Below are 13,069 nucleotides of genomic sequence, written 5' to 3'. Positions count from 1 at the left end.
GTCTCCTGATCCTTGATGATGTCACGTCTCCTGATACTTGATTATGTCACGTCTCCTGATACTTGATGATGTCACGACTCCTGTTACTTGATGATGTCACGTCTCCTGTTACTTGATGATGTCACGTCTCCTGTTACTTGATGATGTCACGTCTCCTATTACCTGATGATGTCACGTCTCCTGATACTTGATGATGTCACGTCTCCTGATACTTGATGATGTCATGTCTCCTGTTACTTGATGATGTCACGTCTCCTGTTACTTGATGATGTCACGTCTCCTGTTACTTGATGATGTCACGTCTCCTGTTACTTGATGATGTCACGTCTCCTATTACCTGATGATGTCACGTCTCCTGATACTTGATGATGTCACGTCTCCTGTTACTTGATGATGTCACTTCTCCTGTTACTTGATGATGTCACGTCTCCTGTTACCTGATGATGTCACGTCTCCTGATACTTGATGATGTCACGTCTCCTGTTACCTGATGATGTCACGTCTCCTGATACTTGATGATGTCACGTCTCCTGATCCTTGATGATGTCACGTCCGCTGATACTTGATGATGTCACGTCTCCTGATTCTTGATGATGTCACGTCTCCTGTTACTTGATGATGTCACGTCTCCTGTTGCTTGATGATGTCACGTCTCCTGATACTTGATGATGTCACGTCTCCTGATACTTGATGATGTCACGTCTGCTGATACTTGATTATGTCACGTCTGCTGATACTTGATGATGTCACGTCTCCTGATCCTTGATGATGTCACGTCTCCTGATACTTGATGATGTCACGTCTCCTGTTACTTGATGATGTCACGTCTCCTGTTACTTGATGATGTCACGTCTCCTGTTACTTGATGATGTCACGTCTCCTATTACCTGATGATGTCACGTCTCCTGATACTTGATGATGTCACGTCTCCTGTTACTTGATGATGTCACGTCTCCTGTTACTTGATGATGTCACGTCTCCTATTACCTGATGATGTCACGTCTCCTGATACTTGATGATGTCACGTCTCCTGATCCTTGATGATGTCACGTCTCCTGATACTTGATGATGTCACGTCTGCTGATACTTGATGATGTCACGTCTCCTGATTCTTGATGATGTCACGTCTCCTGTTACTTGATGATGTCACGTCTCCTGATACTTGATGATGTCACGTCTCCTGATCCTTGATGATGTCACGTCTCCTGATACTTGATGATGTCACGTCTGCTGATACTTGATGATGTCACGTCTCCTGATACTTGATGATGTCACGTCTCCTGATACTTGATGATGTCACGTCTCCTGATCCTTGATGATGTCACGTCTCCTGATACTTGATGATGTCACGTCTGCTGATACTTGATGATGTCACGTCTCCTGATACTTGATGATGTCACGTCTCCTGATCCTTGATGATGTCACGTCTCCTGATACTTGATGATGTCACGTCTGCTGATACTTGATGATGTCACGTCTCCTGATACTTGATGATGTCACGTCTCCTGATCCTTGATGATGTCACGTCTCCTGATACTTGATGATGTCACGTCTGCTGATACTTGATGATGTCACGTCTCCTGATTCTTGATGATGTCACGTCTCCTGTTACTTGATGATGTTACGTCTCCTGATACTTGATGATGTCACGTCTCCTGATACTTGATGATGTCACGTCTGCTGATACTTGATGATGTCACGTCTCCTGATCCTTGATGATGTCACGTCTGTCACGTCTCCTGTTACTTGATGATGTCACGTCTCCTGATACTTGATGATGTCACGTCTCCTGTTACTTGATGATGTCACGTCTCCTGTTACTTGATGATGTCTAGTCTCCTGATCCGTGATGATGTCACGTCTCCTGATACTTGATGATGTCACGTCTCCTGATACTTGATGATGTCACGTCTCCTGTTACTTGATGATGTCACGTCTCCTGTTACTTGATGATGTCACGTCTCCTGTTACTTGATGATGTCACGTCTCCTGATACTTGATGATGTCACGTCTCCTATTACCTGATGATGTCACGTCTCCTGATACTTGATGATGTCACGTCTCCTGATACTTGATGATGTCACGTCTCCTGATACTTGATGATGTCACGTCTCCTGTTACTTGATGATGTCACGTCTCCTGTTACTTGATGATGTCACGTCTCCTGTTACTTGATGATGTCACATCTCCTGTTACTTGATGATGTCACGTCTCCTGTTACTTGATGATGTCACGTCTCCTATTACCTGATGATGTCACGTCTCCTGTTACTGGATGATGTCACGTCTCCTGTTACTTGATGATGTCACGTCTCCTGTTACTTGATGATGTCACGTCTCCTGTTACTTGATGATGTCACGTCTCCTATTACCTGATGATGTCACGTCTCCTGATACTTGATGATGTCACGTCTCCTGTTACTTGATGATGTCACGTCTCCTGATACTTGATGATGTCATGTCTCCTATTACCTGATGATGTCACGTCTCCTGATACTTGATGATGTCACGTCTCCTGATCCTTGATGATGTCACGTCCGCTGATACTTGATGATGTCACGTCTCCTGATTCTTGATGATGTCACGTCTCCTGTTACTTGATGATGTCACGTCTCCTGTTGCTTGATGATGTCACGTCTCCTGATACTTGATGATGTCACGTCTCCTGATACTTGATGATGTCACGTCTGCGGATACTTGATGATGTCACGTCTCCTGATTCTTGATGATGTCACGTCTCCTGTTACTTGATGATGTCACGTCTCCTGATACTTGATGATGTCACGTCTCCTGATACTTGATGATGTCACGTCTGCGGATACTTGATGATGTCACGTCTCCTGATCCTTGATGATGTCACGTCTGCTGATACTTGATGATGTCACGTCTGCTGATACTTGATGATGTCACGTCTGCTGATACTTGATGATGTCACGTCTCCTGATACTTGATGATGTCACGTCTCCTGTTACTTGATGATGTCACGTCTGCTGATACTTGATGATGTCACGTCTCCTGTTACTTGATGATGTCACGTCTCCTGATACTTGATGATGTCACATCTCCTGATAGTTGATGATGTCACGTCTCCTGATACTTGATGATGTCACGTCTCCTGATAGTTGATGATGTCACGTCTCCTGATACTTGATGATGTCACGTCTCCTGATCCTCGTCTGAATGTGTCATGAGACGTTCGCTGTCTCAACATTAGGCTCAAAGCTCGTTCAGATGAACAGCTTCAGGGTCTTTCATTCTCTACATCAAGCTCACGTCTAGTAAGTCCTTCAAAAGGTCGACGTCTGCTCGGAATAACAATGTTTTCTCACGAACGTCTTCAGTGTTTCTCGGAGTCGAAGCTCTGGCACCTCCTCACCTGGTACCACAGACGGTTGAGCAAACTCCCTCCAGGTCAAGGTTTACTGATTATCTTTCACATCAATATATTGTCATTTGTGATTTGGTTTGTAAAATAATAATTTGGAGATGATTTCTGTCCTTACAAAAGTACGACCAGAAGAGAAAAAAAGGAGATGAAGTTTTCTCTGAATCATCAATCAATGTTTTATCTTAACCTTAGAGGACAAAGTGAACGTATCAGTGCTTAAATAATTACCGTAACACAATGAATACAGGAGCAAGGAGTGGTTGTTAGCAAGTGTGACCAAAGATTAGTCTCTGAGTTCTGGTGGATCAATAAATCATCTGATCAGATCAACAGGTCAGATGTGTCGACGAACATGTTTGGACGTGAATCAACACTAAGGTCATGTTCTCTCTCTCCCTCCTCATCCCTCCTTCATCACGTCGCTCTACATGCAGCAACATAAAGAAGTTTCTGGATCAACAAAACAGACGAATCGACTCGTCTGGTCTGATTCATCACATGTGACTCGAATATTCATGAAACACTGGAAGTGATCGTTTCTGCAGGATTTCAGCCTTTGTAGTTAAATTTAGAAATAAACAAAAACAAAAGAGCAAGTTGAGGAAGAAAAAGTTCAAATCTGCAGAAGTCATTATTTACTGATCCAGCTTCTGTAGCACTTTTGTTACATAATGCAGCAACAAAATCACTCGCTCAGTGCAGTCTTTGAATCTTCCTGGTGGTGCGTTCACTGACCTCCTGTCCATTTGCTGACATTTTGAATCATAAGAAGGAGGTTTACCCAAACAATTTGAGCCGCTTTGTGTCTGTCTGTCTGTCTCTCTGTGTCTGTCTTTGTGTCTGTCTGTCTCTCTGTGTCTGTCTTTGTGTCTGTCTGTCTCTCTGTGTCTGTCTTTGTGTCTGTCTGTCTCTCCGTGTCTGTCTTTGTGTCTGTCTGTCTCTCTGTGTCTGTCTTTGTGTCTGTCTGTCTGTCTCTCTGTGTCTGTCTTTGTGTCTGTCTGTCTCTCTGTGTCTGTCTTTGTGTCTGTCTGTCTCTCCGAGTCTGTCTTTGTGTCTGTCTGTTTCTCTGTGTCTGTCTTTGTGTCTGTCTGTCTCTCTGTGTCTGTCTTTGTGTCTGTCTGTCTCTCTGTGTCTGTCTTTGTGTGTGTCTGTCTGTCTCTCCGTGTCTGTCTTTTTCTCTCTCTGTGTTTCTGTCTGTCTCTCTGTGTCTGTCTTTTTCTCTCTCTCTGTGTTTGTCTGTGTGTCTGTGTGTGTGTCTGTCTGTGTGTGTGTCTGTCTGTCTGTGTGTGTGTCTGTCTTTTTCTCTCTCCGTGTTTCTGTCTTTCTGTCTCTCTGTGTGTACATCTGTCTCTCTGTGTGTCTGTCTTTGTGTCTCCCTGTCTGTGTGTGTGTCTGTCTGTGTGTCTGTCTCTTTGTCTGTCTATCTGTGTGTCTGTCTTTATGTCTTTGTGTCTGTCTGTGTGTCTGTCTCGTTTTGTGTCTGTCTGTCTGTCTGTCTTTATGTCTGTCTCTTTGTCTGTCTCCCTGTGTGTCTGTTTCTATGTAACTGTCTGTCTATGTGTTAGAAAAAACAAGTGTTTTGGACAAAGTTTGTGTTTCTACCATTTTCAAAAGTGCTCTTTATGAACTGATACAATCGTCTTATTCTTCTTTGGTAACAAAAGCGACAAGTTGAGACAGAAAGTGTGACTCGAAGGTTCAGGGCATCACATGAAACATTTATTGCTGTGTCATCCACTTTTATGCCGTAGCCATTAGTTCACCATAGATGGACATGATACAGCCCTTGGTTATTTAGTTTCCAGTCATCGTCAACACATGAGCAAGTTCAGGGAAAAAGGCAAACACTTGAATTGAACACACATGCACACAGACGCACACTTTCCTGGCCGACGCTCACAATGAAGTCAAGACGTTGAGTCTTGATGACGCCGGTGTCCTCCGGGGATCAGGAAGTAAGGCAAGGATGGGAAGATCAGGTGATGCAACAGTCTTAGGGATTCTGTGTCAAAGTGTCAAAGCGCCGAAGCAAAAGACCCTCGAACCGATGAGTCAGTTTGTTAACAAATAAATCTGCTACATGAGTGGGACGAGGAAGACTTGAAAACACTGTAAGAACTTGACTTCCCTCGACTTAAAGCTTTTAGAAGTGATGACTCAGCAGAGGACGTCAACCAAGGTCATAACGCTGACTTGTGAATATGGCTGAGCTCTTTACTTACTTACTTACTTACTTACTTACTTACTTCCTCTTCTCCCGTCGACACACCAGGAACATCGTTTCTACGCTGGACATTTTTTGCTTGTTGGATTTGTACACAGATTACAAATATTATAAAACTGGAAGCCGCTGGCAGACAAAAGGTCCTTAACAACAAGTCAAAGAGACTCAATGGGATCAAAAATAAACACTTGCAGACTTTGGACAAGAATAGTAAAAAACGCATGATTTCCCCTGACGATGACATCTTGATACACGAGTGTATTGAGTTATAAAAAGTCTAAATGCAATCATGCAGTCAAGGACTATCTTGTGTCCACTCATCTTGGAAAACAAAAGTGTGCTTGAGGACTTTCTCTAACCCATATTTGGTGTTCAGGAGACATCCAAGCAACTGAACCAATTGTGAGGAAAAATAAAAACTCCATGCAGTTACAGCATCTTCTTCATCTGCAGGCAAATATGTGAGTCTCTTACAGTTGCCTTTGTACGAGAGAAAGAACATCAAACGATGCATGCCTTCCATTCCTGAGGCTGCACTAGCCATGCATTATTGAACTTTTCTTCACCTCCAGTTTCCCTCAGAAACCGCCAGCACCAGAGTGAGCTGTTGTTTCCGTCTGCAAAGAACAGTCGGACATTAGATCCTCTGTCAGACGATAAACCAACTTTCCTCCTGTCTTTCCTTTGCTCGATGTCCCGTGAAACAGCACTGCTCGATCTGTTTAAATAGTCTTGTAAATAATCATTCCCTCGAATGTTCACCATCTAAAGTGCCCCCAAAGAAGTCTTGTTCCGGGCACTGTTTCATCAGAGAACAGCTCCTCCAGGTACAACAGACCACATAGAGGGAGGTTGACAGGGTGAAACAAGGTTTCTAATTTAGAAGGTCTCATGCCATTAATCATCTTTCCTGTGGAGAACAAAGATGTCTGAGGCACAGCGATGGGCTTGACTTAAAGTAGCAAAAGACGAGTCAAAGTGGATTTCATCTGTTTTCCCGACACGGACCTAATGTTGCTTGACTGGAGCTTCTGGCTTTCAGAGCCTGCTCTCCATGTCCTTTAGCGCCCTGTCCATTCCCAAACATCACTCCTATCCAGGGGCTTGCTAAAAACCCTTGAGGGTCCAGTTGCTCCATGCCCAAAATCTCCCTGCGATTTTCCCTTCCGCAGGATGACAACAGCATTCCTCCTTGTTCCAAATTTCCGGTGCTGTTGCACTTCTTTACCGCTGCACTGCTGTAAACCTGAGCGCTGGGCGGCAGCAGGGAGGTCAGCGACAAGCTGCTCAATGCTTCTGACAAGTGTTCGCTGTTCCCCGCTTGGCTCGATCCACAGCAACCGATTGAAGAGCCTATAACTATACCCAGATCTTCATCAGAAGGGTCCATGGAATCCTCTCGGGTATACCCGGGGCTGGTGCTCCCTCGTCCACTGCTTTGACTCCGCTGGTGGCCCTTTGTTGCCTGGAGAGTCAGGGCCGATGACATCTTTGGTCTTGGTCTCAGGCGTTGACCTGGGGATGGGATGATGATGCTGTCGGTGTTTACTGGCTGTGGACACACCACATGGGCAGACGGTATGTTCTGTGGGGGAGAAATGCTGAAACTCAGTGCCTCTTCCAGGGTGGTCTGAAGGCTTCCCTCGGAGCTCCCAGTGGCAAGAGAAGAGTCACTTTGTGATGGGTACTGGAGAGAAGCAAGCAGGGAAAACAGACAAAAGTATGTTGTTATATATTCACAATCATTTCTACGTTTTTCAAGGGTTAGGGTGAGCTGTGTGTTACCATTAGAGAATGGTGAGGACACCATACTGTAAGGTGGCTTGTGTATCACTGGGGAAATGTAACTAGACAAACACCTAAACCCGTTTAACACTGAAATACAGATGTCAACCCAGCAGTAATTAACACAGCACTTTGAACCCTTCATACTGCAGAATATGATCCCCTGCTGAGAGGCTACTTGGCTTGGGCCTTCTCTGCCGGAAGCTGATTGAATTCTAGGGTCTTTTTATTACACCCAAATCCTTGGTCAGAAATCGTAGGAAGTGTAAAAGGGATCTAGATTGATAGTAATCCCTCCTACCTGTGTGCACAGCATCTTGTTGTGGGCTCCCGGTGATCGCAGGTAAGCCCAAGAGGAGGGGGAAGTCAGTCTCAGGCCTCTGGTCCAGCTGAGACTTCTGCTGCGGGAAGGCGTTGGAATAGAAGCTCCCGCGGGATGAAAGAAGTTTGCAGGCAGACTGAGTAGAGGCGATCTGCTGCTGGCTGCTCTCTCTTCTCTGTGGCCATCCTTGTTGCTGCCAGTGGAAACATCACCTGGGAGGGAAGAGACTTTTTCTTTTGTCCAAACAAACAAGTCTTACAAACAAATGACCTTCGTAAGTAATTTGATTTAAACAGAATTGGGATCCAAAGTCCTTTGAAGCCTTTGTCTCTCACACTGGAGTTGTGTTGTGTTGCTTGGTTCAAGAGACTTATGCAACAATACTGCCTGGTGCTGTCTGATATAGCTTCTTCCTAATGATATGTCAGGTCTGCGCTCTCTGGTGCCTATTTCTGCACAAGATCCACCTACCTTATGATTGTTTAAGCGCTTTGTGACCCTGGTCTCGAAAAGCGCTATATAAATAAATATTACTTACTTACTTACTTACCAGGACTACGAGGAACTTCCTGCATCTCCATCTTCTGTATCGGACTCCCCTTCTCGCTGTTGCCTTGGGCCCGGCAGACTTGACTGAACCCTTGCACCAGAGTCTCGGTCTGATGTGACCCTGCAGGAAGACTTCCAGCCTCCTCTGAACTGCGGGACCCACTGCGACACCTCACCTGATGGAGAGACGATCGATTCACTTGAACAATTTGGACAGTTCTCCCAGCAGATACTGAGGAGTAGTTCTGATGACATGATGCCTCACTTCTGCGTCACCTTCAAAAGCACCCGGAGAGCAGTGACTCACAAGTTAGTAATGTTGAAATTAAAAGACCAATGTTTTGTCATCTGTGCTGGTGCAGACTGATGAGCACCTGCCCTCAAGGCTTCCAACTTCATGCTCACATTCTCATTGGCTGGTTCTTCCTTCAGCATTTCTCATCAAGGGTCACAAAAGAGTCTGAGAGAGTCAAACGAGACGAGAACCTCCGGCAACAGCAACACCAACTTCTTTAAATCTTGTAAAGACTAAACTGCTGGAACCATCTGGGTCAGAGGTAGTTTGGAGGACAGATTTATTCATGATGGTCTGTACTCTGATGGGTAATTGGTGCGTGAACGTACAGAGGCTCACGAGAACAAGATGAAGACCTTATGTAACTTGTGAAGGAACATTTCCTTCCTCACCATCGCTCACTCACCTTGGCCTCCTGCACCAACAGCTGGAAGACGCTGTGTTCGTCCAGACTCAGATCGTCGGGTAACTCTGGCGAAGAGGATTTGTCAGAGAGTTGCTCGGACTTCAGCGAAGCTTGTTCGACCTCCGCCATCCTGACCTGCTGCGAGACACCGGCTTCAGTTATTCCTCCTGACGCGACGCCGCACGAGTACAAACCCTTAAGTCTCTGTTGATCAAACATCGTTCACAGCTCCAGTAGAAATATTCTCCAATATTTATATTTCAAGTAAAAATAGACGTTTAATGATTGACATTGACTATAAAAAAACTCAAGTGATTTAAATTCAATACAAAAATATTTGACTGTGTGACACTGATTTTGATGGTGTGTGTGCATGTGCGTCTATGTGTGTGTGCGTCTATGTGTGTGTGCGTTTATGTGCGTGTGGATGTGTGTGTGTTTGTTCCTTCGTCACGTTCTTTGGTGGTTTGATTCCAAATTCAAATGTTAAAGAAGGTTTTTTACGAGCAAAAGAAACAAGTTCATGTTTTCTACCTTTTCTACTTCCTGTGATGCGGACGAGATCAGAGGAAACATTTAGATCCTGATGATTATAAAGTACCTGATGTTGTTTCATTTACTCATTTAAATATCATTTATTAACTCTTATGAATATAAATATCATTTATTAACTCATGAATATAAATATAATTTATTAACTCATATGAATATAAATATAATTTATTAACTCTTATGAATATAAATATCATTTATTAACTCATGAATATAAATATCATTTATTAACTCATATGAATATACATATCATTTATTAACTCATATGAATATAAATATAATTTATTAACTCATATGAATATAAATATAATTTATTAACTCATGAATATAAATATAATTTATTAACTCTTATGAATATAAATATAATTTATTAACTCATATGAATATAAATATAAATTTATTAACTCTTATGAATATAAATATCATTTAATAACTCATGAATATAAATATCATTTATTAACTCATATGAATATAAATATAAATGTATTACCTCTTATGAATATAAATATCATTTATTAACTCATGAATATAAATATCATTTATTTACTCATATGAATATAAATATCATTTATTAACTCATATGAATATAAATATCATTTATTAACTCATGAATATAAATATAATTTATTAACTCATGAATATAAATATCATTTATTAACTCTTATGAATATAAATATCATTTATTAACTCATGAATATACATATCATTTATTAACTCATATGAATATACATATCATTTATTAACTCATATGAATATAAATATCATTTATTAACTCATATGAATATTTATTACACCCGTATGTTGTGTCACTCGTAGTGTAGTTTCATAACTTTTAACTTGCTGGTTCATTTCAAATAGTTTATTTATTAAAACAAGTGTCAACATTTTTGTAAGAAATGTAAAAATTTTCATAAGTTTTAGCATCTTTGTCTTCATGAGGTTAAAGATCATGTGGAGACGAACCACTTTATTTTGTATTTATTTCTAGAATTCATTACTAGTATCTTAATATGACTGTAGGGTTTTTGTTGTACATTTATTAACTCATGAATGTAAATGTTTATTCACTCGTATAAATATGTTTTATTAACTCGTATAAATATGTTTTATTCACTCGTATAAATATAAATATGTTATATAAATAACTCTTGATCAGAGAAAAGTAATTGTTTCTCCTGATATTATTGGATTTCATTCATGAATTAATGATTTTCTTTCTTTCATTGAGCCTGAAATCAAGTTGAAAATGCAATATATTCTTTAATACCTGTGAGTCCACACACAGGTGAGACAGACAGGTGAGTCACACACACACAGGTGAGACAGACAGGTGAGTCACACACACACAGGTGAGACAGACAGGTGAGTCACACACATACAGGTGAGACAGACAGGTGAGCCACACACACACAGGTGAGACAGACAGGTGAGTCACACACACACAGGTGAGACAGACAGGTGAGTCCACACACACACACACACACACAGGTGAGACAGACAGGTGAGTCACACACAGACAGGTGAGTCCACACACACACATACACACAGGTGAGACAGACAGGTGAGTCACACACACACAGGTGAGACAGACAGGTGAGTCCACACACACACACACACAGGTGAGACAGACAGGTGAGTCCACACACACACATACAGGTGAGTCACACACACACAGGTGAGACAGACAGGTGAGTCACACACACACAGGTGAGTCACACACACACAGGTGAGACAGGCAGGTGAGTCACACACACACAGGTGAGACAGACAGGTGAGTCACACACACACACAGGTGAGAGACAGGTGAGTAAGTAAGTAATATGAGTCACACACACACAGGTGAGACAGGCAGGTGAGTCACACACACACACAGGTGAGATAGACAGGTGAGTCACACACACACAAGTGAGACAGACAAGTGAGTCCACACACACACACACTGGTGAGACAGACAGATGAGTCACACACACACAGGTGAGTCACACACACAAAGGTGAGACAGACAGGTGAGTCCACACACACACACACAGGTGAGACAGACAGGTGAGTCACACACACACAGGTGAGACAGACAGGTGAGTCCACACACACACACACACACACAGGTGAGACAGACAGGTGAGTCACACACAGACAGGTGAGTCCACACACACACACACACACAGGTGTGAAAAATCAATTAGGTTGATTTTTGCTGATGACATCCAGCTCTACTGCTCTTTTGACCCAACTGAGCCCCAAAGGCTGAACAGCTTAGTCAATTGTTTGCTAGAAATCAAACAATGGCTGAGTGAAAACACTTTACAGCTTAATGTGGACAAAACTGAAACTCTGGTGATTGCTCCTGATGATAAGATTCCAGGGTTGAGTCAGTACTTGGGTGACTTAGGTCAGTCTGTCAAACTGAGCCTGAGAAACCTGGGTGTTGTATTTGATAAAGACATGTCTCTTGTTCAACACTGTAGAAAACTGACCAGAAACTGTTTCCTTCAACTGAGAAAAATCTCTAAACTTAGGAAAATGCTGTCACAACATGATCTGGAGCTTGTAATCCATGCGTTTGTTTCTTCTCGTCTGGACTATTGTAACAGTTTGTTTTCATGTCTTAACAAGAAGGAGCTGTCTCGCCTGCAGTTGATTCAGAACTCTGCAGCGAGAATTCTGACCCGCTCTAGTAGAAGAACTCACATTTCTCCGGTCCTTAAAACTCTTCACTGGCTTCCAGTTTCTTTCAGGATCAACTTTAAAATTCTGGTTCTTACTTTCAGAGCTATTCATGGTCAGGCTCCTCCTTACATCACTGATCTGATCCAGCCTTACACCCCAGCTCGGTCTCTGAGGTCTGTGGATCAGAATCTACTGATGGTTCCTCGCACACGGCTCAGGACCAGAGGAGAGAAATCTTTTCAGGCTGTTGCTCCTAAGCTTTGGAACAATCTTCCTCTCTCTTTGCGCTTGATGGAGTCTACTGACTCCTTTAAGAAACATCTTAAGACGTTTCTATTTGTTCAGGCTTTTCCTTGAATTTCTCGAACTCCTGTGTTGTTCTCAGTATTATCTTGACCTTTGAAGTATGTACTGTTTTGAGTATTGTTTTGATTGTTAAAGCGCTTTGTGACCCTGGTCTCGAAAAGCGCTATATAAATATATATTACTTACTTACTTACTTACAGACAGGTAAGCCACACACACACAGGTGAGACAGACAGTTGAGTCACACACACACAGGTGAGACACACACAGACAGGTGAGTCCACACACACACACACAGGTGAGACAGACAGGTAAGCCACACACACAGGTGAGACAGACAGGTGAGTCACAGACACACAGGTGAGACAGACAGGTGAGTCAAACACACACAGGTGAGACAGACAGGTGATTTTTTTTCTTTCATTGAGCCTGAAATCAAGTTGAAAATGCAACAATATTCTTTAATACCTGTGAGTCCACACACAGGTGAGACAGATAGGTGAGTCACACACACACAGGTGAGACAGACAGGTGAGTCACACACACACGGGTGAGACAGACAGGTGAGTCCACACA

The 13,069-nt window shown here is 42.7% G+C and overlaps 1 protein-coding gene across 1 annotated transcript in view; it reads right to left on the bottom strand.

Moving 5' to 3' along the window:
- Nucleotides 1–5,084: 5,084 nt before the first annotated feature.
- LOC148058212 (voltage-dependent T-type calcium channel subunit alpha-1I-like) overlaps nucleotides 5,085–13,069 on the bottom strand; it is a gene marked incomplete at its 5' end in the record, with an annotated part of 55,924 nt that continues 47,939 nt past the window's right edge. Inside the window, 4 exons of the mRNA XM_087782588.1 lie at nucleotides 5,085–7,298; nucleotides 7,698–7,930; nucleotides 8,269–8,443; nucleotides 8,969–9,103. Coding sequence (XP_087638714.1) covers nucleotides 6,597–7,298; nucleotides 7,698–7,930; nucleotides 8,269–8,443; nucleotides 8,969–9,103 — 1,245 coding nt within the window. The remainder of the gene's footprint in view (nucleotides 7,299–7,697; nucleotides 7,931–8,268; nucleotides 8,444–8,968; nucleotides 9,104–13,069) is intronic.

The sequence above is a fragment of the Callionymus lyra genome, unplaced genomic scaffold (assembly GCF_982586985.1).
Source record: "Callionymus lyra unplaced genomic scaffold, fCalLyr1.hap1.1 HAP1_SCAFFOLD_131, whole genome shotgun sequence".
In the NCBI taxonomy this organism is placed as follows: domain Eukaryota; kingdom Metazoa; phylum Chordata; class Actinopteri; order Syngnathiformes; family Callionymidae; genus Callionymus; species Callionymus lyra.
Note: the sequence above shows the minus strand (reverse complement) of the source record. Positions and strands in the feature narration are given on the sequence as shown.